Raw genomic sequence first — 24,197 nt, forward strand, 5'->3', positions numbered from 1 at the left:
AGTCTGTAGATGTTAACGTCTATGTCAGGGGTAGGCAACCTCGCCTCTTTTATGACTCATGGACTGCAACTCCCAGAATTCCTGAGTCAGCCAAGCTGGCTCAGGAATTCTGGGAGTTGAAGTCCATGAGTCATAAAAGAGCCGAGGTTGCCTACCCTTGGTCTATGTGGTCTATTGAGGGCTGTGCTGAAAGGGCCGTTAAATGTGACTAAATTCGCTTAAACAGACCAGCGCAAGTGTCTTAACAAGGAATTAAATCACGATCACAACAGTGCTTTCCATCCAGAATAAGGGCTGATTTATCAGTGCGCCAAACTTCTAGAAATTCTCTAAAGTTTTTGGACTTGGCTTGGTCTAGGATGGATTAAACTTTCTTTGCAAGTCTACGTTAAATGTATAGACTTGGACTACAACCAGTATACAGGACACATACATATAATTTGTTAAAAGTTAATATATAGGTCACCCTTGTTTTTTTAATGCCACCTCCATTCGCATCTGTAGAGTTCATTCCCGTAATTAGCTTGTTTTACGTTAATCCAGTTGTGGCACTGCATCGGTTTTTCCTTCTGTGGGCGGGACATCTCGCTGCCTTCGCCAATAGAATGTAAGCAAGGTATCATTTGAAGAAACGGTCAGCAGAGCGGAGAGGAATACTGCTAGGCAACGGTCTACCGGCTGCTGTGGTCGCGAGGGTAGGTAGGTTCGAAAGGGGCGTGGCGACGAGAGCGTGGGAAGGCTGGGGCTGGAAAGGTGCAGGGCGTAATGGCAAATGTCTGCTTATTGGGCAGCATCGCTCAAGCCGCATCCGAAGGGGAAGGGGACTCTGCTGAATAGTAGAAGCTACTACCGCTGCTTAAGCTATATGCAGGATTAGGTTTGCATTCCAGGGTCTGGGTTGCACAGCAGGCAGAAATTCAACAGGTACTGTTTCCCCACCCACCCACCCACCCCTCCACTTGGCAATGCAAAAATTTCAGTTTCGGATATTTTGGTGGGGAATTCCCTGTTGGTTGGCAAAAATTCCCATGCTTTCTTCCTGCCATGAAGCTACAAAGGAGTCCGATTTGCGGTTCACTACTTCGGGGAAGTAGGGAAAATAACACGAGGGAGGGCTTAACTGCAATTCCAGTAGCACCAGCTAGGTGACTGTTAGCAAGGGATGCTGGGAATTGTAGTTCGAAAACATTTGTAAGCTATACCGATTCCTTGACAGATATCAGCCCTGTTTGTTGGATTCTGCTGATGGGTGGATACACTTATGGGCGTTCAGCTTTTCTAAGACTTGATTTCTTCTTTCATGTAGGTTTCTTCTTCTCTTTGTGGAAGAAATGGTGGTGGAAGTATGTGGCTTCTTTGGGGTGTATCTACTATACTGCACCAACCCCCGTTACCAGGGACGGATCTACATTGGCTTCACTGTCTATCCCGAACGACGCATAGACCAACACAATGGTGGAAAGCGGTGTGGTGGGGCCTGGAAGACAAGTGGACGTGGGCCATGGTAAGATGCTGTGTTCGCAAATCTATCATGGGTTCCACATTTGTGAAGTGAAAATACAGCTTCTTCTCAGCCCCAACCAGATGTAGGGGGAAACCCTTGGGAAATTCTAGAGGAGTGTTTCCCAATTTTAGCCATTTTAAAATGTGGCCTTCTTAAATACCAGCAGGCATTCTGGGAGTTTGAAGTCCACATATCTTATATTGGGTAAGGTTGGGAAACGCTGCTCTATAGCAGAGGTCCCCAACCTTTTGGGCACCAGGACCGGTTTCATGGAGAAAGGTTTTTCCACCGACCGGAGAGTGCATGGTTTTGTATGCTGCCTGCATCCCACAGATGGGGCTGTTTTTTCTGCGGACCGGTTGCTGGCATGCCACGGCCTGGTACCGGTCCACGGAGCGGGAGTTGGGGATCCCTGCTCTATAGGAAACTGTTTTTTTCACTATCTGGTTTTTCTCTTTTGTGATGAGATCTCAGTGAGGCCAAAAGTTCAGAAGGCTGGAACTGGAGCTTTCTGGGACAAATGTGTTGCTGTCCTTTTGGATTTCATGCATTTCTCTCTTCTTGCAGGGACATGGTGTTGATTGTTCATGGTTTCCCCTCTGATGTGGCTGCTTTGCGCGTAAGGGACTTTTCAGTACTTATTTTGTTTCTCCAGGATTCACAGAATACGGCAACCTAAAATGTGGTTAGCTAGCTTGAGGTTGTGTGTTTACCAAACTTAGTTTGGGATTCGGTATGTTGTGGGAACCCAGCCAGTTGAATATAGGCAGTCTTTTGACTTATAACCATTCATTTAGTGACTATTCAAAATTACAACAGTACTGAAAAAAATAACTTAAAACCAATCCTCGCACTTACTGCTGTTGCAGGATCCACATGGTCATGTGATCAAAATTGGGCACTTGGCAACCAGCATGTATTTATGATGGTTGCAGTAACCCATGGTCATGCAATCACCATTTCCAACTTTCCCAACTGGCTTCCAACAAGCAAGGTCAATGTGGGAAGCTGGACTCCACTTAATGACTGCATGATTTGCTTAACCATGGCAAAAAAGGTGATAAAATTGCATGTAACTCACTTAACAACTGACTTGTTTAGCAATGGTCCCAATTCTGGTTGTAAGTTGAAGATTAGCTATAATTGAAAAAGCCACACATAAACCGTAAGAGTAGATGGGCAGATCTTCCCCTTCCGTTCATTCCTAAATTCCAGCAATCCCGTTTGATTTAATCTCTCGTCTCTTGTTAATTTCCAGTTTGAGTGGGCCTGGCAGCACCCTCACTCCTCCCGCCGTCTCACCCATGTCACCCGCCGCAGAACACGGGAGCGTCAGTTTGACTTCCACTTGCGTGTCTTGGCTCACATGCTGCAAACTGCCCCATGGTGCCGTCTGCCCCTCACCATACGATGGCTCAAGCAGGAGTACTGCCGAGAGTTCCCTCCAGGCTTGGAACCCCCCTTACACATGCCCATAGCCTTTGGGCCAGTTAGAGCTGTCAAAGACAGTGAACGTGCTGAGCCATTATCTCCCGAGGAACAAGTGGTGACCACAAAACATTGTAGTGTCTGTCTGAAGACCTTCCAGGTAACCATCAGGGATGCTGTGTTCTTTCCACAAACAGAAAGGCTAGAGCAGGGGTCTTCAAACTTGGCCCTTTTATGACTTGTGGACTTCAACTCCCAGAATTCCTTAGCCAGGCACGCTGGCTGAGGAATTCCGGAAGTCCACAAGTCATAAAAGGGTCAAGTTTGAAGACTCCTGGGCTAGAGGTTGAGTTTGCTCTGACAAAAGAGGCAAGTTTGCTCTGACAAAATGGGAGCCGAGCTTCTATAAGATGCCTCCTCTAAGGCAGAATTGTATTTGAGCTGGAAGAAATAACTTTAACCAAGGAAGGGTGGGGAAGAACTGGACTTGGGGTCAAAAGATGGCGGCAGCCAGGGCTTTTTTTCTCATTGAACGCTCAGAACGGAGTTCCGGCACCTTTTTTGGATGGAACCTTGTTGGGTAGGCAAGGCGGGTTGTATAACATGTGTGAGTTCCGGCACCTTTTTCTTTTACAAAAAAAGCATTGGCGGCAGCTAACCGTGTATTTGTTTGGGGAGCAGAAGTTTCCTCTGGATTGAAGTCCACTTTTTTCTCAAATTCCTCTCTGCAGGATGGGGACGAGGACATTCCCTTGCACTGTTTTCATTCAGCTTGTACCATGGCTGCTCATATGTTTTGTCTGTCTCGTCTTTTCCTGGAAAAGGAGCCTAATCATATCCTGCCCATTGAAGGGCAGTGCCCGGGGTGAGCAATTTCTTCTGTGCATGGGAGGATGTGAAAGAGGGGTAGATGTTGGTATTCTGTCCTTGTAGCTGTTTCCCAATTATAAGCTCCATTTATTTGTTGGCTTTTATCCCACCTTTATTACTTTTTAACTAGCGGCCTTTTATGCCTGATCTGAGACTAAAACTCACAATATCCTGGTTTTCCCCCTTTTCCTCAGCTGCAAGAATCTTATCCTTTGGGGAGATCTGATTCGTCACCATAAAGGTTGCTATGGTAACTTAGAGGCTGATCCCTCCTCCTCTCAGGTAAAACTCTTGCTGTTATTCCTAGACTTGTGTGGTTTATCTTGAAATGTTTATTTCCTGAATTAAGTTCAACAGTTTTATGTCCTGATTTAATTGAACCTTTGAATTCTGAGTTCATCTTTTCTTCTTTGGATCCATATTTTTCCTTTCTTCACTATTGATAATAATTTTGGCTATAGCTTAGGCAAGCTGATACTTTTATCTTCTTTATTTTTCTCATATATATATATATATATATATATATATATATATATATATATATATATATATATATATATATATATATATATATATATATATATATATATATATATATATATATATATATATATATATATATATATGTATGGGAGGGATGCGGTGGCTCAGTGGGTTAGGACGCTGAGCTTGTCGATCAGAAGGTCGGCAGTTTGGCGGGTCGAATCCCGAGTACCGCGTAACAGAGTGAGCGCCTGTTACTCGTCCCAGCTTCTGCCAACCTAGCAGTTCGAAAGCACGTAAAAATGCAAGTAGAAAAATAGGGACCACTACGGTGGGAAGGTAACAGCGTTCCGTGCGCCTTTGGTGTCTAGTCATGCCGGCCACATGACCACGGAGACGTCCTTGGACAAGCACTGGATCTTCGGCTTTGAAACGGAGATGAGCACCGGCCCCTAGAGTTGGAAACGACTAGCAGGGAACCTTTACTATCTATCTCTATCTCTATCTCTATCTCTATACCTATCTATCTATCTATCTATCTATCTATCTATCTATCTATCTATCTAGAGAGAACCTGCTTCACTTATGTCTTCACCCAATATAATTACTTTTATGCTGCAGAAACACTGGGCTGATGAACTGCAACCGTGAAGGAGGAGACCTTTAAAAAGTGACCAGGACCTATTTCCTTGCTGAGAGTGGATCAGAGGATCTCAGCGTGGTGCACAGTTCAGCTTCTCTTAGTCTGATGTCCAAAAGTCTAGAAAACAGCTAAGCAAGGCTGGGTTTTCTGCTCGTGTTTTCCACTCCAGAATCATGTAACAAAATAATGTTTAATGTTATTAAGCGGAATAATTAAATTGAAGGACCTGAATGTTTATGGATTGAGAGACAGGAATCATGCTCAATAAACTTAAAATGACCACGTAAATAATATATCTATTGTTTTATACTGTATATATAGTGCATTGAATGCTTAAGTGGACTGTAAAAAAGACACTCTGGAGTGCAGAGAGAGATTCTTGAGATAACACATTTCTGATTTTATATGGCCTTTTTCTCATTTATGCAAAGCATTTAACAAACACTTTCAGTAATTCTTACAATTTTCTTTTTAGCTTGGCATTAACCAAATATTGCAGATGAGAGGACTGAGTGCATAGTAGTTTGCCTAAAACCTCTAAATAAATTCATCAAAAGTCCATCAGTTGAACCATCAAGGTAGAATTATGTTTTTAATGAAGTTAACTGACATGAGTCTTTGTTGATTATGATAGTGTACAAAATAAACTTGAAAGTTTGTATCATAAAGAGAGCAGTTATCTCATATATCCTAAAAAGGCAGCCATAGAAACTGAAGAATATATAAAAGACCATTCCTAGAAAATAAATATTCCCCACATAATGGCCACATGATCAAGCCATAAGATTTGAAGATACTCCAGATTTTATCTGTGGTGTACTGTTTTTAAAAAGGATCCAGCTTTGAAGAAAAGTCATTTTTCCCTCTGATGTAAACTATATGCACTTAGTTAGAATAGGATTTTAAGAGCCTGAAAAACCAAAATGATTTAACAATATATTAGAACAGATGTTTTGTCTTTGTGAAAATTAATTTATGAGTTCTGTAATCAAGTGTGTCTAAGCAGTTTTCAGACTGTTTGTAAAAAGGGGAAACAACTTATCATGTAAACAAATGTTGCACTGGTTTTCTACTGTACAGAATAAAAAATGAATTATTAAATAGCCAAGTCAATTTCACTTCCCATTATTCCAACATGGCCAGTTGTGAGAAAGGCTGAGAGCTGTCTTCAGCCCCCACTGGAAGGCCACAGTTTTCTAACCTTGCAGTAAAAGTGTGATTACTGCTAAGGATTTGCCAGAGAGCAATATACCGTATTTTCCGGCGTATAAGACGACTTTTTAACCCATGAAAATCGTCTCAAAAGTTGAGGGGTCGTCTTATACGCCGGGTCGTCTTATACGCCGGAAAATATTATTCACCTCTCTGATCTGCAGTCCCCGGCAACGCGCTCCAAAGCCGCCTCCCAGCCAGCATGTCGCCGCCAAACTTCCCAGCCCACACCGCGTCTAGGCACTGCAGCCCGGATGGGTCCGGTCCTGGTCAAGGATGCCGCGGAGCCCGCTGGCACCAGGCAAGACCCGGCAGAGTTGTCCTGCGCGCGCGCGCTGGCCACCTGCCGGGCATCGGTGTGTCAATCACTCATCGGATCGGGGGAGGGGACGGAATGGCTTGGAGCTGAGCCGCCGCTGTCGCCATCGCCACCAGGGTTCGGACGGGAGGGAGAAGCCTCCTCTTCGTGAGCCTCCCCTGCCTCCGAGCCAGGCCGGCGATCGCTGGAGAGACGGATGCGGCGTCGGACGGTCGGAAGAAGCAGCCGACGCGCGGAAGGCAGGCTCACGACGAGTCGAGGTGGGCCTGCGTCTGTGGCGTGCAGGGATGGCGGGGGTGGCTCCCGTAGCGAGGGAGGCGCGTCCATGGGGAGACGGGTGAGGCCCGTGCGGCGTGCTGCAAAGAGGGGCCCCGCTGAATGTCGCGCCCATAGGCCGCGACAGACAGTAGGAAGGGAGCACCTTTGCTCCTGCCGAGGCACCGCCTGACCCGCGCCGACCGGAAGAATCGCTTGCCTGGTCACGGAGTGCGGAACAGCGGTACTTGGCGCCCCTCTTGCACGCAGACCATGCAGCGGCTCTCGCCAGCTGGCCTCGGCATGGCCGCCCCAAGCCTGGCTCTCTAGCGCGTCTTCCGGGCCCGCCTGGCCAACCGTCTCCTGGGCGGGGCTTGGCTCCAGACGCGGCGGCTGCTCCGTCTGCAAATGCTTTCTCAAAGCCGAATCGCGCTTGGCCGTGCAGGCTGCCGAAAGGCGGGGACTTCCCGCGGTGGTTGCGGCTTCTGGCGTGCTGTTTGCAGAGTCTGGCCTGGAAGAGCGCGTGGCTTTGCACCATTTGCATCAGACGGGGCTGAATCTGAATCGGGCTTGTGTCGGACACTTGGCAACTGGCATGTAAGTATTTTCCGGCGTATAAGACGAAAAACCTTGAAAATCTTGTCAAAAGTCAGGGGTCGTCTTATACGCCGGGTCGTCTTATACGCCGGAAAATACGATAAAATCCATCACAGCAAGCACAACGTACAATGAGACCACTTCGCTTTCTGTTTTCCTATCTGGCCTTCTCTCCCCAAACTGCACTGCCAAACGTATACCTACATCTGAGCAGCTTGAGGTGCAAAAGGACTGAAGTCTCCATGATGGGAACACATTCTGGATATAAATTTGCATTTAAGAGCATACCAGGTCAGTGCTTCTTGATCAATCAATCATTCAATCAGTCTTGCCTCTAGCTTTAAAACTTGGAATTTCTTTTATCCTGAGTTAATGGTTAGTATCGCTTTTCCAGTGAGTTCCATCTCTTCATGGGTTAAATCTGTGGACTGCCTCCCAAAAATAGTTGGCAGGTATCTTTTTGCCAGCCTGCTCCATTACTAGAAGAGCTTTTGCCTTTAAATCTTACTGATTTATTTTTTTATTTATTTTAATTCCATTTATATCCCGCCCTTCTCCGAAGACTCAGGGCGGCTTACAAGCTTAGCAGTAGCCTTCATTCTATGTATATGCCTGCTTATTAGGGCTTTCATACACACACCCCCAAGCGGCATTATTACAAAGTCAGCTTAATTGCCCCCAACAATCTGGGTCCTCAGAATGAGCCTCATTTGTTTTGGGCACCGGTACAGCAAAGCAGGGAAAAGGATTTTTCTGATTTCACAAGGAAGTTTAGCTGATACAAAAATACTGATCAAAATTAGCTATTTTTCCCAGGAGCATCTACTCATCTATACTAAGGGTTGGATCAGTGACATGATGAAATACTCACTTCTAGCCAGCAAGCGGTCCAAAAATTCAAAATAAATAAACAGGAACTCCTCACTCCCATTCTGGATCAAGTAAAATGTGGATGAATAGTTTTGACTTGGATGAAGTCTTATCTTCACTGAATGGCATAAATATGTACAGATTTTCCTTTGTACTCTCAACAGAGTTGATTCCCCTGAGAGCGGTGTGTCTTTAGACACATTTTGTTCATATTCAAGATGTGGACAGCAAATAGGCATTATGCCACACCACTCTTACACCTGGTCTGGATTCCAAGCCCTGTGGGACACAAACCAAGCTACCTTTATTCCCCCGTCATACAGGACTTCTCAATCTGTTGCACAAAATGGAAGCAGCAGATCCTTTCGTCAAGATCTTCCTTGGCTGCAAACAAAATGGAGGACAGATTATCAGAATAATAAGAAAATGAAGGCCGGCCCTCTTTCAAATGGGCCAGAATTTAAGTTGAAATTGGACAGCCTTTTAACATTTAGAAAAGGATCGAAGAGGACATTCAGAAAAAAAATGATCCAGCCCCTTAAAACAAAAGTGAAAAATCAGTTTGCACGTCATTCACTCATATACATGTGGTTCTCAGGTTCAGATAGGCTTGTTGCTTACATACCTGGCGCCCAGCTGTGTGGCAACAGCTCTGCCCGAGCTGCTCGACACCCTCTCAGGGTTGGCGGTGGAGTTTCCCAGGCTCATAGTGCTGGGTGACTTCAACCTGCCTTCCCTGGGAGGGTCATCGGAGCTAGCCCGGGAGTTCATGACCTCCATGACGGCCATGGACCTGAATCAAGTAATTCAAGGCCCGACTCATGTGGGGAGTCACACTCTCGACCTGGTGTTCCTGTCTGGACAGTGGTTGGATGATTTGGGAGGGTGTTTACCGGTCGTTACTCCCCTGTCATGGTCTGACCATCATCTCCTGCGGCTGGTCTTCCGTTATGCCACCCCCCGCTGCTGGGCGGCGGAACCAACTAGATGGTTCCACCCCAGGCACCTAATGGACCCTGAACGGTTCCAGATGGCGCTTGGGTCTATACCTACCGCCCTCACTCACAGCCCAGCTGATGTCTTGGTGGATGCCTGGGAAAGGGCGGCCACTGAGGCACTCAACTGTGTTGTACCCTTGCGACCTCTGACCCGTCGCAGATCCCGTTGGGCTCCATGGTTTTCTGTGGAGCTCCGAGAGATGAAACATCGGAGACGGGGTCTAGAGAGCAGTTGGAGGTCCAGCCGTTCCGAATCTGACCGATTGCAGTTAAGAACCTTTATAAGGTCTTATCTTGCTGCGATGAGGACGGCGAGGGCTAACTACTTCGCCACCCTCATCGCATCCGCAGATAATTGCCCGGCCGCCTTGTTTAGGGTGACTCGCTCCCTTCTTAACCAGGAGGTGAGGGAGGATCCCTTGCAAGGACGGGCCGAGGAGTTTAGTCATCATCTGACGGACAAAATTGCTCAGATCCGGGCCGGTTTGGACTCTGACTGGGTGGAGTCTGACGTGGAGGAAACAGACAGTCCTGAACATGCTATCTGGACTGAGTTCGATCCTGTTTCCCCTGATGATGTGGACAGGATCATGGGGAGGCTGAGCTCCACCACCTGTTTGTTGGATCCGTGCCCCTCCTGGCTGGTTTATGCGGCTCGGGAGGGGACACGAGGCTGGTTCCAGGCAGTAATAACTGCTTCTTTGAAGGAAGGCATCTTCCCCGCCGCCTTGAAGGAGGCGGTGGTGAGACCCCTCCTCAAAAAGCCTGCCCTGGACCCGGCTGTTTTAAATAACTATCGTCCAGTCTCCAACCTTCGCTTTCTGTCGAAGGTTGTTGAGAGCGTGGTGGCGCATCAGCTTCCTCTGTTCCTGGAGGAAACTGATTATCTGGACCCGTACCAATCGGGTTTCAGGCCCGGTCACAGCACGGAGACAGCACTGGTCGTGCTGGTGAATGATCTCTGGCGGGCTCGGGACAGGGGTTGCTCCTCTGTCCTAGTCCTATTAGATCTCTCAGCGGCTTTCGATACCATCAACCATGGTATCCTACTGCGACGTCTGAGGGGGCTGGGAGTAGGAGGCACCGTTTTACGGTGGTTCTCCTCCTACCTCCTGGGCCGCTCGCAATCGGTGTTGACGGGAGGGCAGAGATCCACCCTGAGGCCTCTCACTTGTGGAGTCCCTCAGGGGTCGGTTCTCTCGCCCCTCCTGTTCAACATCTATATGAAGCCGCTGGGCGAGGTCATTCATGGTTTCGGGGTGGGGTATCATCAGTACGCTGATGATACCCAACTTTTTCTCTCCACCCCAAACCAACCCAGCGATGCCCTCGCCGTGATGTCCCGTTGCCTGGAGGCGGTCCAGGTCTGGATGGGGAGAAACAGGCTTCGTCTCAATCCTGCCAAGACTGAGTGGCTTTGCGTATCGGCATCTCGGGCTAACCAAACTATTCCACCTTTAATGATGGGGGGTGAGGTGTTACCCCCCGCTGATAGGGCTCGCAACTTGGGCGTCCTCCTGGACTCACAGCTCAATTTAGAAGATCGTATAGGAGCCGTGACCAGGGGAGCTTTTGCCCAGGTTCGCCTGGTACACCATTTGCGACCCTACCTGGACCGAGATGCCCTACGCACAGTCACTCATGCACTCGTGACCTCCCGTTTAGACTACTGCAACGCTCTCTACATGGGGCTGCCCTTGAGGACCACTCGGAGGCTTCAACTGGTGCAGAATGCGGCCGCACGAGTTGTGATGGGGATTTCCCGATACTCCCATGTAACACCTCTACTCCATGAGCTGCACTGGCTTCCGGTTGCCCTCCGGGTGAGATTCAAGGTGCTGGTAATGACCTATAAAGCCCTAAATGCCTTGGGTCCGGGATATTTAAGGGAACACCTGCTGCCAGCATCAAGTTTCCTTCGTCCAGTGCGCTTGCAGAGGGTGGATCTTCTCAGGGTGCCGCCGATAAAAGATTGCCGGCGGATAACACCCAGGGGGAGAGCCTTTTCTGTGGGTGCGCCTGCCCTCTGGAACCAGCTGCCTGTGGAGCTCAGAACTGCCCCTGACCTACGTTCATTCCGCCGAGACCTGAAGACTTGGCTCTTTGAGCTCTCTCACCCAGGCTGAGAATTTTAACTGGAGTTTTATTTTCAGGGATAATTTAATCTTTTATTTGTCTTTTAACTTGTATTTTGTATTGGTATGATTTTAAAATGCCCTGTAAACCGCCCTGAGTCCTCCGGGAAAGGGCGGTATATAAATCTAATAAAATAAATAAATAAATAAACATTCCGAACTACTATTCTAGTACAGAAAGTCCTCGACTTATAGCCAGTTGCTTAGTGACTCTTCAAAGTTATGATGAACCCTCCAAAAGATACTTACAACCTGGTTTTGAAGTTCTGACATCGGGTTCCCTCTCCTGTGGTCACATGACTGCATTTATGGCTGTTTGTAGCACTCCACGGTCACATGACTGTAATTTACGATGTTTTTGCTGGAAACTGCCATTTCTGTTTTTTTGGCAAAACCTGCCCCAGAGCAAACGGGTTTGCTTAAAGACTATAGTGTTTGCCTAACAACCACATGAAAAAGGTAGTAAAATTCGGTCTTGACACGTGGTGACTTGCATTACAACCATGATTAACCTACAACCATAATTGCCAGACTCAATCATGGTTGTAACTTGTGGACTATCTGTCCTATTAGGTCTTTAACCAGATGCTCTAAAACAGACATGTCAAACTCAACGATGTCACATGACATCGCGTGACATATCGGGAGTGTTTTGCCATTGCCGGCAATGGGGTAGGCGCGGTTCCCGCATGACGCGTCTGGTCCGCGGGCCGGCACTTTGACACCCCTGCTCTAAAAGCTCATCTGTTCTCTGATTCTAAAGATGCCAGAGGTTGAAACTAGGATGCAGAAGCCGTTTTGGAAGAAAAAAGAAAAGTGACTTTTTCTGCTTCACCATACTTTTAACACAGACTGCTATTAACCCAAGTTTATAGATAGATCTGGCAGCATGCAATCATGCTAACTCGGTCTAATGCCACCATTTGGGGGAAATATGGATTTCCTAACCTCTTCTTCTGGTTTTGCTCAGCATCCATGATCCTTGTTCATAGAAAGCACTTGTAAGGTTCCTTTTCATCAAGGGCCCCTTCTCCATTAGCTAACCAGGCATCAGGCAAATATAATGGTTTGGCCACAGCAACTAATTTCTCTTGGGGGGGGGAAGAGAAGTACTTTGACTGACAGACAATAGCAACAAATTTTGTAACCTTTTGTCTTATATTTCCAGTTCTGTTCATCACATATTGTTTCTTTGCGAAGATTAACTGGACAATGGAGGGCTATTAGCTCAGAAGTGTTCTGCATTTGCTGATGTTCTGGCCAGAAATTTTGTCTTAACAACTGACTTAAGGTGCTTTGGAATTAAAATGATTCGTCTCCTGCATCTGAATTGGCTGCATTTCTGGGGTGTATCCAATACAGTGTTTTTTCATCAAAACACATGCTGGCTGGGGAATTCTGGGAATTGAAGTCCACACCTCTTAAAGCTGCTAAGACTGAGAAACAGTGTTTTAATATGTGGTACATAAAAATAAAAAGGGACGCAGTGGCTCTGTGGGTTAGGACGCTGAGCTTGTCGATCAGAAGGTCGGCAGTTTGGCAGGTCGAATCCCAAGTGCCGCGTAACAGAGTGAGCGCCAGTTACTCGTCCCAGCTTCTGCCAACCTAGCAGTTCGAAAGCACGTAAAAATGCAAGTAGAAAAATAGGGACCACTACGGTGGGAAGGTAACAGCGTTCCGTGCGCCTTTGGCGTCTAGTCATGCCGGCCACATGACCACGGAGACGTCCTCGGACAAGCGCTGGCTCTTCGGCTTTGAAACGGAGATGAGCACCGGCCCCTAGAGTCGGAAACGACTCGCACACATGTGCGGAGGAACCTTTACCTTTTACATAAAAATAACCCAAATAAGTGTGTGAATCAGTCACAGCTCCTGTGTCCAATGAGGCCAAAAGATGCAAAAAAGACACTCAAGAGTAAAGCTGACTGATTATAGAGGAATTTACCTTCCTCTTTAATCAGACAACAATCCCTATCTCTCTTTTGCCTCATTAAAACAGGGGCAGGAATCCCGTAGCCCTCCAGGTGTTGCTGATTTCTACTGCCAGCATCCCTCACCATTCACAATGTTAGCTAGGTTATCCTAGGACTGTAGTTTGGGAAATTCTTGACATCCCCGTATTCCGCACTGGTTTTTCATTGGGCCTTTGTTTCCATTCCACCTGATGGCAACTTTGTAGCGCCAATGAAATGTTTTTTTCTCCATCCTAATTAGTACAGCCTACCTCCTTCCTTTCTTCTGCAATCTGAACATTCCTTATTACAGTTATTTCTCAACCTTAATACAAACGGACTTCAACTCCCAGAATTCCCCAGGTAGCAATGCTCCTTGGGAAATTCTAGGAGTTGAATTTCACATACGTTAAAGTTGCCAAGGTTGAGAAACACTGATTTACAACCATCCCTTAAGAAGAAAATGTCAAAGATTTACCAGGCTATGCTCCCCAACCTTTTTTGGCAAGAGTGACCAATTCCGTGGAGAGAGTTTACCGTGGACCAGAGGGGGCGTGGTTTCACGTGCTGCTTGCATCCCACGGATGGGGCTTGCTTGTCTGCACAGCCCCATTTCTGGCATGCCAAAGCCCGATACCGGTCCACGGCCCAGGGGCTGGGAACCCCTGTTCTAAGTAACATGATGTTACCTAGCCTGGTGACAAAACATTTGGAAACTAAACAAGTTCGGAGAACAAACTACCACCAACGTGCTCCTCCTGCCCACATTTCCTTTCAACTCGCATATCTATTATTTCTTTCTTAATTTTAGCTGTTGCTTTTACTCCCAAGAGCCCAAGATGGCCCACACGGGGGATTCAGTGAATCGCGAGTCTCCCAACCACACAACTGAGGGGAGGCAGAGGGATACCTACCACGAGTGGCGTCTCTGGTGATTCACAACATGTGAACGGCGTGTGAACCTCTTTCCGCAGTACGTGCACTGGTGAGGCTTCTCTCCTGAATGAATGAGGAGATGTTTTGTGAGGGTTGTGTTCCGGTTGAAGCTATTCCCACATTCTGGACATTGATACGGTTTCTCACCCGTGTGGATCCTTTCGTGCCTGATGAGATCCCACTTTTTCCGAAACCTTTTCCCACACTCCTTACACAGATGTCGTTTCATTTCGAGGTCGGTCGGGACTCCCCCAAACCCGTCGTCCTTCATCATCCTTGTGGAAAGGCTGCCTTTTGGCGGTCTTTCTGAATCACACTTGCTCACGTGAGATCTTCTGGGGCTGCTTTTTGGGAAAAGGACCTCTCCAAATTCTGGAGACCTCCATCCTCGTTCCTCTGCCTCCAACTCTCCTTGGTGCACGTCCTTTGCCCCCATTCTGGCAAAATTGTCTTCTGATTGAAGAAAGACAAGTGATAGGAAAGACCAAAATTTTATAGTTGCTACGTTCGGTTTATCAAGGTATGTAGTACGGCTAATTATTGACTTACAATTGTTTATTTAGTGACCGTTCAAAATTACCACAGCACGGAAAAAAGCCACTCATGACGGTTTTTCACGCTTACAACCAAAGCAGCCTCCCCACGGTCATGTGATCAAAATTCAGATGCTTGGCAAATGGCATGTATTATGATGGTTGCAGTGTCCTGGGGTCACGTGATCAGCTTGTGTGACCTTCTGACAAAGTCAATGGGGATGCCAGATTCACCTGACAGCCGTGTTACTTGTTTAACAATTGCAGTGATTCACTTAAAAACGGTGGCAAGAAAAGTCGTAAAATGGGCCAAAACTCACTGAACAACTGTCTCGCTTTGTAAAAGAAATGGACTCAACTGTGATCGTAAGTCAAGGACTACTTGTAAGAGCATTATATCTGTGGAATATCATTTCAGCTAATCAGAATGAGATATGTTGTTCTGGCAGAGGACACAATTCCTAAAATAAGTAAGTTGTGGCCCCTGTGTTAAATTTCAGCATACTGGGAAGCTCAACTTTACGTTGCTTATACATTGGTTGTTGTTAGTTGTAAAGTCGTGTCCGACCCTTTGAGACCCCATGGAGAACGTTCCTCCAGGCCTTCCTGTCCTCTACCATCTTCTGGAGTCCATTTAGGCTCACGCCTACTGCTTCAGTGACTCCATCCAGCCACCTCATTCTCTGTCGTCCCCTTCTTCTCTTGCCCTCAACCTTTCCCAGCATTAGGCTCTTCTCCAGTGAGTCCTTCCTTCTCATTAGGTGGCCAAAGGATTTGAGTTTCAGCTTCAGGATCTGGCCTTCTAAAGAGCAGTCAGGGTTGATCTCCTCTAGGACTGACCGGTTTGATTGCCTTGCAGTCCAAGGGAGTCTTCTCCAGCACCATAGTTGCTTATACATAAAATCATTTAAAAAAATATAAGGGCAGCATTGAACAATTTAAGCTGTTTCACATTCTACACTGGGATGTCAAACTTAAAAACAGTCAGAAGGCCCCTGTTCCTCATCCAATGTTTTATGTCAAATTTGTCCTCTTTCAAGAACAAGGTTTCTTTTCTCCATTTTGGTGTAATTTTATCCTTAATGTTCATCTCACTTCCATTCCATTGTCTTACCTTCAATGATTTCACCGCCATTCACCCTGAATGGGGAGAGAGGCAGTCCCACTTTTATGCTTCAAGATGGATTGATTCCCCCCCCCTTTCTGGGGTTGTATATCCCAAAACCTCTCTGGAAATCTTAAGGGTATCACAAAGCTTATCTATCCAGAGCCCTTTGGATGTTTTGCATTAAAAACCAGCTGGGAGAATTATTAAGGCCAGACTTTCCCTCGATACTCTCATGTAATTTTCTCCTTTAATTGCTCTTCCCTCTTGCTTAATACAGGTAGTCCTCAACTTAAGCCCCAAATTTTTGTTGCTGAGACATTTTGTTAGGTGAGTTTTGCCCCATATTGACTCTTCTTGCCACAGTAGTTAAGTGAATCATTGCAGTTGTTAAGTTAGCGACGGTGGTTAAGTGCACTTGCCTTCCCCACTGACTTTGCTTATCAGAAGGTCGCCAAAGGTGATCACATGACCCCAGGATGCTGCAACCGTCATAAATATGAACCAGTTGCCAAGCATCCAAATTTTGATCATGTGATCCGAGGGATGCTGCAATGGTCGTGTGAAAAATGGCTGTAAGCCACTTTTTTCAGTGCCATCCTTTGTAATTTTGAATAGTCACTAAATGAACTGTTGTAACTCAAGGACTACCTGTACTAGCAGCCAACTGCTTTATTCCTTAAAAGCAAGGTTACTTTTAAAAAAATTTTGTAGGATAGAGTCAGATACATATACTGTAAATAGTCCTTGACTTACGATCCCAATTGGGACCAGAATCTCCACTGCAAAGCAAGGTGATTAAGTGAAGTGTGGCCAATTTTACTACCTGTTTGCCATGGTTGTTAAGCAAATCACTGCTGTTGTTAAATGAATGACACAGTTATTAAGCAAATCTGGCACCTCCCACGGATGGCTCGTTGGGAGCCAGATGGGAAGGCTGCAAATGCACATGACTCCAGAATGCTGCAACTGTTGTAAATGCATACTGGTTGCCAAACCTCCAAATTTTGATGACATGACCGCAGGGATGCTGTGATGGTCATAAGAGTGAGGACTGGTCATAAGACACTTTTTCCAGTGCCATCGTCACTTGTGAACGGTTGCTGAATGAATGATTCTACGTCGAAGACTACCTGTACTGAGTCACATTTTTTAATCCATTCCTTTTCTCAGAAGGTTTAAGAGAAGAAATTAATCGAGGATCCAAGCTAAGAGTTAACACAGAAACCAGACTGTAACACTGTAGTGTAAAACGCAAATAAAAAAATTCCTTTCTTTCTGAAAAACCTTCATTATGATTACTTTGCAAACAATCCCCCTTTTTTATAAGGAGAAGAGCTAATTATATTTATGTCAATTATTTCAAGCCTCTGAATAATCAAATTGAATCTCCTGTCCTTGTAAATAAGTGGAAGGCTGCTTTAAGTAACATGAAATTCATTTCCTGTTGTATTAAAAAAATGCATTTAAAATGCATAGGGATTTTTTTTGGTAATATCGACAATATTTGGGAATTATAAAGACATCAAGAATCATAGATTTTGGAGGCATGGTGAAATAACAGAGCAGGTCTTGACTTGTAGCAGTGGGTTGCTGAAATGTACTGTTAGCCAATCTCTGATTATTATTTTTTTCCAACAAAGAGGCAATGAAGAATTTTGAGCAATATGCTCAAATCTTTTTGGAATTCTTTTGTTCAAACTTAATTTTCCAAGGCTTCCCCTTCTTTTTTATGATAATCATTGAGCATTGCATTATGTAGTAACACTGTTGGAACATATAGCTTTCTTTTGATATATAGTTTAATAAAATAAAACAGTTACCTTGAGAAATACTATTTTCACTGACAACCTGTTTATTTTCTTTGTGGAGATGTTTTGCTTCTGACTGGGCCTGATCTACAGTGGGAGAATTAACTATCACCATCTCAATTGGTACAGTTACCTGAAACAAAGATAAAGAGACAAGGTTAGAGTAGCTAATTCAAGGATAGGATATATGTTAAGAGCTGTGGGCATCTGTGCTGGATACAAGGGATAGGGCTTTGAAACTGATGCTGAGTGCAGAATTTTTCACACTAACTTGACACATTAGTCAAGTTTCTAGTCTTTACTGATGCACAAAGAAAAGCACTGCCCATACATATAACAAAATTAAAACTAGGCAGAAAAGATGGGATATGCAGTATAGTATGTGATTCCTCAATAATCAAAACAAATAAATCAGGGGTCTTCAAACTCGGCCCTTTTATGACTCATGGACTTCAACTCCCAGAATTACTCAGCCAGCATGCCTGGCTGAGAAATTCTGGGAGTTGAAGTCCATGAGTCATAAAAGGGCCGAGTTTGAAGACCTCTGAAATAAATAGTGATTGCTGTAACAAGCACTGCAATCACACCAAACAATGCAGATAGTTTGTTGAAGAGTTCCTCCCACAACCTACCCAACGTGGCTCATTTACACATAGAAATGGTGTATACACCTACAACTTTAGTAGCTTCATCAGCATGGAAATACATACTGGTTTGCCTAGTATCTTCCAGCCAATCATAACTGATTACAAACAGAATATCAGTTAATTTTAAAGGTTTGGTTTGCCCTTCCCATTTGTTTGACACATGCTGCTTTTTGAATTGGGTAGGCAATTTTCTTCATTCTTTGCATGCATACAGATAAGTCTGTGTGTATGTTTGGATGTGTATACTCTTTTTCAGAAGAGTCTTATAAGAAACCATAATTTATTATACACCTTTTGCAATAAAGGGTAGCCCTTGAATTATGACTGTAATGGAGCCTGCCCTTCAGGCATGATGGTTCTAAACCTGATCTTATAACCTTTTTTGTGGAAGTCATTAAGTGAACCAACAGTTTCACTATGAGCAGTTTTGCCAAAAACTGGATGTAAATGCCAGAGTTTGGCAAAACTGTCATAAAATGCAAATATGGCCCAGTTGCTAAGTATGCAATCACATGACGAGGAGGATCAAATCTGCGGGGAGGATCAAATCTGCATTCTAACTATCCCCAGGTAGTTCCTTCGGAACTTGGAACAGTTGTTAAGCAACCTGTTGTAAGTTAATGGTTTTGGGGTGTGCTAATTGCCTAATTCTTTAGCAGCTTACAAGGGTAGAACAATACCCATTTCTTCATATTAGCATGTGTATGAGTACGTATGTATAAATACACTTTATGCATGCATATGTATTATTTTTAAAAAAATCTCCTATAACTGAACTTTACTTCTGAACTTCGTGAAGTTTTCTTAGCAAGAGATCGGGAGTGGTCTGTCACTGCCTTTTTCTAGGCTCTTGTTTTTAAATTACAGCCCTGACTTTTCTTGGTCTCCCGTGGCAGCAAAATGAGCTTTCCCTTTTGCCTACCCTGGAGGGTCCTCACCTGTTGGGCCCACTTCTCCGTCTCCTGCTGCTCCTGCAGGTACTCCTCTGCCAAGGCCACTGCTCGATTGCACGTCTCCGGACCGCGCTCCCTAATCCAGTCCTGCATTTCCTGTGGAAGGATGACAAGGAACTGCTCCAAGATAAGCAGATCCAGGATTTGCTCCTTGCTCTGGCCTTCGGGCCTCAGCCAGCGGTGACAGAGCTCCTGCAGTTGATGAAATGCCATCCGAGGCCCATCGGCAGCCAGGTAGCAGAAATGCCTGAAACGCTGGCGGTGAGCCTCGATGGCGAGGTAGTCATCCAGCCTCAGAATGGCCACCTTCACCTTCCCATAATCAGCTTTGTCTTTTGCATCCAGGCTGAAATAGGCCTGCTGAGCTTGTCCGCTAAGGACCGGCACAAGACGAGTCACCCACTCTTCCCGTGGCCATTGGGAAGCATCCGCCACGCGTTCAAAGGTGGCCAGGTAGGCCTCGGTGCTGCCCCCTTGAGTCAAAGGAGGCAGCTGCAGGCTGTCCCAGACTGGAGTGGTGAAGGGAGCAGGCACCACCTCTAGCACCCTTTGCCACTGGCACTCCCAGCTTTGCGGTGGCTCTTCCGCCAGCTCCTGCTTCACCCTGGATGCCGCTCTTGGGAAATCTTCACTGGTTTCAGGTGGAATGGTGGCAAGGCCTTTTCCCTCTCCCTCTTTTGCACTGTCATCTGCTTGGCGGGGAATTTCCATTTTCACTGGGACCTGCAAGGGACATCTCATGTCCTCTACTTCTTTTGAAAGAGCAGCCATGTTGTTTGGGTGTTTCTGTGCAGCCATTTTGTGGCCCGAGGAGCTGCCAACGGAACAGTTGTGTCTCTGCTGGAGCCTCTCTCAAAGTGCTCTGGGGCCAGACTTCGGCAGGGGCTATTGAAATCTGTAACAAGGCAGTGTGGGCATATTCCTGTCAGAAAAAAATGGGAGACTGATAGTTTTTTCTTTTAAAAAAGAAGTCTTTTAATGTAAGATTATTTTTGATTTATGCCACCAAATTTCCTTGGTTACCATTTAAAGTTTGCATTAATGCTTTGCCCTCAACATTCTCTTCATACCTTTTTTTTAAAATGGCACTTGATTGTATTTGGTAAGATTTATTCATAATCACCTCTCAGGTGAAAATTTTCAGCTGCCATCATTACCATTAAGGCAGTGTTAGTTAGAAGAGACTCTGCAGGGGAGGGGATAACCATAAACACTGACAAATTAATACAGCCTTTTAATTATTCCCAATGTAGTAGACATTCATCAAAACTATCAGATACAGTTCCTTAGGTGCTCTGACTACACACCAAAAGCATGTAAATAAAACTGCAGCTAGGTGAAATTTATCTGGTTACCTTCTTAGCAGCACAAAAATACTAAACCTAGAGAAGAATGAGCTGCAAATGAAAGAGAAAACAAGTAATAATACTATAGATAGGTCTCATACTTTAAAAAAAATGCAAATAAGGATTTAGGGTACCAGAGAAAATGCTGCTGGCTTTCTATTTGCAGGGACGCAATCTCTTCTGTCGCCTTATTCTGCTTCCCATTTATTCTTTATCTTTAAAAAAAAATCAACAATCCATGAGGTTATCCATAAAGAATGAGGTCAGTTCCCTGCCCCAAGGCTCTTACAATCTAAAAATAAGGAGGGAAAGAACTAGGAAAAGAAACAGCACAAGAAAACAATATGAAGTTATTTCAAATGTAGATAGATGATCTTCGTTATATGAGTTAGGGGAGGAGGGTCTTGTCCCAAAGCTTTTGGAAAAGAGCAGAAGATAGGTAAGTATTCTGATCCTGTCACAAGGCAAAAAAAAGGTGAAAGCATCTGAAATGGTTGAGAGGAATGAACACACAAGACAGGCACATCTTGAGAGAGAGAGGGAAGCAATACTGACAGTCGAAGATTACACTATTTAATAATAATAACAACCAACTGCCACACCCTCTTTTCCATGCAAAAATGAAAGAAAGAAAAAAAATGCAACATGACTTTTTTTTAGGGCCACGAAAATACACGAGGAAAGCAGAAAACAAAATAAACCGGGGGCTGGTGAAGGTTATATCACGACCATTGCCAGCTACCATTAGCCCCGGGCTGGCTTAACGAAGCGGGCCGAGATCACCGTCCCGAGTCTTCCTCCGACACGGACGCGATCCTTTTAGCAAGGCAGTTTTGGGAGGAGAGGGGTTAAATAGGGGGGGAAAAAAACCCCTCCCAAAGAGTCAGTGGAAGGGCCCTGCTGGCTCACCTTTCGCTTTCATGCAGCCTACCTCGCGCTTCCCTCTCGCCTCCGAATGCAGCGGAAGAGCGGACTGCACCACTTCAGGACACGAATGGGGAAGCGCACACTTTTCAACGCTCGCGCTGCCCAAACCAGCTCGCCAGTCTCCCTGCAAGCAGAAGGCTAACCCAACAAGGAGAGAAAGCGAGGGGAAAAGCTTTGATTTCCGGCCTTGGCGATGCTCGACTTGCAGGGAGCTGCTTTGGGTTGGTTTTCCAAGCAAAAGCAAGCCAGCATCTTCCACCTGCAGGCTTGCACTGTATAGCACGGTTCTTTTCCCCCTCCCCCAACCCCGCCTAAAACTAGCGCGAATCAACCTAGGAAGACCCGAATCTTTCGTGCACGCCCTTCCAAGGGTTGGAAAGACACGCGTGCATTTCTCGGGGCAAGCCCCAAAGCAACTTCAAGTGGGCCCGCTCGGCCCCCCCCCAAAAAAGGCGACCCTCCCGCGATCCAAAAAAAGCCTCTCGATCCCAAGAACCACGTGGCTGGTGGAGGGAGGCAAAGTGAGGCGTCTTCCTAGTTTCTCCAGCCCGCTTCGCCTCTGGCTTTCGTCTCTCTTTCTCCTTGCCCGGGGACTCACCGCTGTGCGGCTCCCCTGGAAGAAATAAAGGGGTTCAAATCGAAGGCCACGTTCCATTTCTTTCCATCTTTGGACGGAACGGGAAAGCGTGGTCGCATCTTGCATCCCCTCCCTTTGGATGGCGCTCGCCGAACCACTCTAGGAGCTTGGCTGTGGCGTTTATTTTTTTAACCCTTTCGTGATTGCAATAATAGACCAAGGGTAGGCAACCTCGGCTCTTTTATGACTCATGGACTTCAACTCCCAGAATTCCTGAGCCAGCATGTTGGCTCAGGAATTCTGGGAGTTGAAGTCCATGAGTCATAAAAGAACCGAGGTTGTCTACCCCTGCAATAGACTGTACTATAAAGCTGTGTTTTTCAACCTTGACCGTGTAAAAATGTGTGAACCTAAGCTCTCAGAATTCCCCAGCCAGCATGGCTGGCTGGGGAATTCTGGGAGTTGAAGTTCACACGTATTTATACGGCCAACTTTGAAAAAAAACTGATGTAAACCTTCAGGAAGCGTATGGCCACAGTAACCAAGGTTTTCATGACTCAGTAACTTAATGATTTCAGAAACTTAGGACAGCACAAGTGAAATGCTCTATGGCCGATGCCTTCGGATTCAGCTGCACTTGTAACACTCAGCCTGAAGGAATTCTATGGCTATTTGGGGATGTTGGGTGAGAGTTCATTAAAAAAAATAATTTTATTAAATATTACCATTGAATATTAGGAATGAACGCAAACTAAAAAGAAGTAAAAGGAATGGAAAGAAAAATAGAAAAGAAAGAAAATAATAAAGGAAAAATATGTAAAGAAATGACTTATTCCTTCCTAACAAGTATATGCATTTTAGTAACTTATCACCTTCTCTTAAAATACAACAAATGATAACTTCTTCCCACATCTCATCTCTTATTTGTAAGCAAATGCAAAGGGTGGCCATTTGATCCCAGTTAGTAAAAGTCCAGTAAAGGTAACCAGAGGTAACATCCTAATTTAACCTGGATCAAATAAACCAACTTTATATTCCTTTTACTTTTAACAATCTTGATTTTTAATCCATTCAGATACTGGATTTCTTTTCATTTTTTCTTTCTTCCTCTCATAAAATCCTTCAAAACTTTAACAAGACTTTCCTTAAAAATCCAGTATAGGAAAGTTATCCAGGTCACTTTAGGGTTTTTTTTTTATTATTTGTGTATCCTTTCTAATATTAAGACCTCAGCTGGTATTCATTATATATGCAGTAGTTCACCTTTCAAATCTATCTCAGATTTGTCCAGTAAAACGTGCCTCTTCTATAATATCTTATAAACACAGTCTATCTATAATAGCGGAGATATTTAAAAAACAAAAACAAAAAAACTTAGGGGTCCATTGCCCATGCTGACTGGAGAATTTTGGGAGTTGAAATCCACATAGCTTAAAGTAGCCAAGGTTGAAAAACAATCACCCAAAATGTACTTGGCCCCACCGTTGTATATGGTTATCTGGGGAGAGTTTTATCAGTCTTATAGAAAACAGTTCCAGAGTTGTGAAGGCAAGATATAGAATAGTGAATACAAAATACCAGAAGCAAATTCCAATCAAATGTTAACATTGTTGAGCTGGAAAATGTTATTTACATCACTGATTCCAGATTCACACTCAGGGCAGGAATCTGGTTTAAAGCACCCTTGCCTCATGGTTAGTTTCTGCCCTCCATTTGAATAGACCCAACTGGTTCATATTGTAAGGAAAATCTGTGATAGTGGAATTAATATTATAGAGGCGGTGCAACCTCTAGATTTCTTTTTTTAATGTGAATTCTTGCACTGAGCAGAGGTTTGATCTTGGTAGCTTAAGAGGCTTTAAGAGGCCCTTTGCAATTTCTAATTGTATGAAATACTGAATACACTCTTTGGCATATGTTCTTTCATCACATAAAGAAACATTCATTGTGTTTGGACAAGTTCAGGGTCGACTTCCCTCCAGAAGTTTAAGTTTAAGTTTAAGTTTATTGAATTTATATACCGCCCTTTTCCCGTAGGACTCAGGGCGGTTTACAAAGTATTTAAAAACATCAATACAATACAAGAGTTAAAAACA

General features: G+C 45.1%; 3 protein-coding genes across 7 annotated transcripts in view; 1 reads left to right on the top strand and 2 right to left on the bottom strand.

Annotated features, from left to right (window-relative positions):
- LOC308676510 (histone H4) overlaps positions 1-24,197 on the bottom strand; it is a gene marked incomplete at its 5' end in the record, with an annotated part of 198,724 nt that overhangs the window by 75,909 nt on the left and 98,618 nt on the right. The gene's annotated exons all lie outside the window — the stretch shown is intronic.
- LOC308676502 (structure-specific endonuclease subunit slx1-like) lies at positions 614-6,036 on the top strand. Of its 4 annotated transcripts, XM_081342329.1 has the most exons (7): positions 614-695; positions 1,307-1,504; positions 2,072-2,123; positions 2,763-3,092; positions 3,664-3,797; positions 3,997-4,084; positions 4,907-6,036. In XM_081342329.1, the coding sequence occupies exons 2-7, from the start codon at positions 1,332-1,334 to the stop codon at positions 4,934-4,936; spliced, it is 807 nt and encodes a 268-aa protein (XP_081198455.1). In that variant the 5' UTR covers positions 614-695; positions 1,307-1,331; the 3' UTR covers positions 4,937-6,036. The 4 variants fall into 4 exon arrangements, with proteins under 4 accessions (XP_081198455.1, XP_081198452.1, XP_081198453.1 ...); XM_081342326.1 differs by lacking the exon at positions 4,907-6,036 and having other exon boundaries at positions 3,997-4,156; XM_081342327.1 differs by lacking the exon at positions 4,907-6,036 and having other exon boundaries at positions 664-699; positions 3,997-4,156.
- Positions 4,971-22,252, bottom strand: LOC308676492 (zinc finger and SCAN domain-containing protein 16-like). 2 transcript variants are annotated; one of them, XR_014028302.1, is made up of 9 exons: positions 22,123-22,252; positions 21,507-21,662; positions 20,732-20,812; positions 19,237-20,173; positions 17,664-17,784; positions 14,350-14,655; positions 14,181-14,265; positions 8,484-8,565; positions 4,971-5,838 (listed from the first exon to the last, which is right to left on the bottom strand). XR_014028302.1 is itself a non-coding variant. In XM_081342314.1 (8 exons), exons 4-8 carry the CDS (start codon positions 20,047-20,049, stop codon positions 8,550-8,552), a joined length of 1,341 nt encoding a protein of 446 aa, XP_081198440.1. In that variant the 5' UTR covers positions 20,050-20,173; positions 20,732-20,812; positions 21,507-21,662; positions 22,123-22,252; the 3' UTR covers positions 7,943-8,549. The 2 variants fall into 2 exon arrangements, 1 of the variants encoding a protein (XP_081198440.1); XM_081342314.1 differs by lacking the exon at positions 4,971-5,838 and having other exon boundaries at positions 7,943-8,565.

This window comes from Vipera berus (assembly GCF_964194415.1).
Source record: "Vipera berus genome assembly, chromosome: W".
NCBI classification, from domain to species: domain Eukaryota; kingdom Metazoa; phylum Chordata; class Lepidosauria; order Squamata; family Viperidae; genus Vipera; species Vipera berus.

Bases quoted from the DNA above. Each gene is read 5' to 3' on its own strand.
- LOC308676502 (XM_081342326.1), top strand. From the start codon at position 1,332: ATGGTGGTGGAAGTATGTGGCTTCTTTGGGGTGTATCTACTATACTGC. The intron at 2,124-2,762 runs GTAAGGGACTTT...GTTAATTTCCAG, and splicing joins CTGATGTGGCTGCTTTGCGC to TTTGAGTGGGCCTGGCAGCA. The intron at 3,093-3,663 runs GTAACCATCAGG...TCCTCTCTGCAG, and splicing joins TCTGTCTGAAGACCTTCCAG to GATGGGGACGAGGACATTCC.
- LOC308676492 (XM_081342314.1), bottom strand. From the start codon at position 20,049: ATGGCTGCACAGAAACACCCAAACAACATGGCTGCTCTTTCAAAAGAA. The intron at 17,785-19,236 runs GTGAGGACCCTC...TCTTTGTTTCAG, and splicing joins CGGAGAAGTGGGCCCAACAG to GTAACTGTACCAATTGAGAT. The intron at 14,656-17,663 runs GTAACTGTTTTA...TTCTTCAATCAG, and splicing joins TGAAAATAGTATTTCTCAAG to AAGACAATTTTGCCAGAATG.